The sequence below is a fragment of the Aptenodytes forsteri genome, unplaced genomic scaffold, assembly GCF_000699145.1.
Source record: "Aptenodytes forsteri isolate BGI_AS27 unplaced genomic scaffold, ASM69914v1 Scaffold249, whole genome shotgun sequence".
In the NCBI taxonomy this organism is placed as follows: domain Eukaryota; kingdom Metazoa; phylum Chordata; class Aves; order Sphenisciformes; family Spheniscidae; genus Aptenodytes; species Aptenodytes forsteri.
Window position 1 is genome coordinate 320,112 of NW_008796188.1, and position 1,311 is coordinate 321,422.

At 66.4% G+C, this 1,311-nt stretch overlaps 1 protein-coding gene across 1 annotated transcript in view; it reads left to right on the forward strand.

Annotated features, from left to right (window-relative positions):
• The window catches only part of ADAM11 (ADAM metallopeptidase domain 11), a 28,321-nt gene that overhangs the window by 19,025 nt on the left and 7,985 nt on the right, over window positions 1-1,311 (forward strand). The window contains 1 exon segment of the mRNA XM_019474264.1: window positions 1,119-1,291. Coding sequence (XP_019329809.1) covers window positions 1,119-1,291 — 173 coding nt within the window.

Sequence of the window (1,311 nt, forward strand, 5' to 3'; positions counted from 1 at the left end):
GGAGGTGTCCCCATACCAGCACCCCTGTCCCCCGGGTGTCCCCTTCAGAGCCGTCCCCATAGCAGCTTCTCATGTCCCCTCCGGGATGTGTCCCCATATCGGCTCCCCTGGGTGTTCCCCCAGGAGACGTCTCTATAGCAGCCCTCCATGTCCCCTTGGGATGTGTCCCCATAGCGGCCCTCTCGTGTCCCCTGAGCCGTCCCCATAGCAGCTTCTCATGTCCCCTCCGGGATGTGTCCCCATATCGGCTCCCCTGGGTGTTCCCCCAGGAGACGTCTCTATAGCAGCCCTCCATGTCCCCTTGGGATGTGTCCCCATAGCGGCCCTCTCGTGTCCCCTGGGTGTCCCCTCCAGAGGTGTCCCCACACCAGCCTTCCTGTCCCCTCGGTGTCCCCTCTGGGGGGGTGTCCCTATAGAGGCCCTCCATGTCCCCTCAGGAGGTGTCCCCCTACCAGCCCTCCAAGTCCCCTGGGTGTCCTCTCCAGGAGGTGTCCCCATAGCAGCCCTCCATCTCCTGCTGGCATGTGTCCCCCATGCCCACCCCCCCATGTCCCCTGGACATACCCTCGGGAGGTGTCCCCATCCCGGCCCTCCCTGTCCCCTGGACATCCCCTCCAGGATGTGCTGCTGTGCCCAGCACCCTCCCCACACCTTCCTCCAGGTGCAGTGGCGTTCCTGGGTGCCCCCATGTCCCTTGGGTGCCCCCCTCTGGGATGTGTCGCTTTACCAGCCATCCATGTCCCCTGGTCCCCTCCAGGATGTGCCACTGTATCTGAGGCCCCCTGAGCTTCCCCTCCCAGATGTGTCCCCATACTGGTCCCCCACGTCCCCTGGGCACCCCCCCAGCCCACGCTTCCTGGGTGTCCCCTCCTGGACACACCACCATACCTGGGTGTCCCTCGCCATGTCCCCCAGCTGTCCCCCCCTGGGACATGTCCCCATACCCACCCTCCACGTCCCCTGGGCATCCCATCCGGGACACAGGTGTCCCCTTCGGGAGGCAATGCCACACTTGGGTCACCCCCAGAGCACATCCCCATCCCTATCCCTCCTCGTCCCCAGCCCCCCATGTCCCCAGCCCTCCCTGGGCCATCGCGACCGGCTCCCCTCGCCCGCAGGTCCCGCCGCACAGGCCGGCTCGCTGCAGCGGAGGCTCCCCTGGGCCGGATGGCAGGACGGGCGGGTCGTTTCCCAAATCACCCACCCCAGCAGGTTGGTGGGGCAGAGCTCAGGAGAAGAAGTCCAGAAGCATCAGCTGGACACCAGGGTCAGGAATGAGCCTGGAGGAGGAGGAGGAGGAGGAGGAGGAGG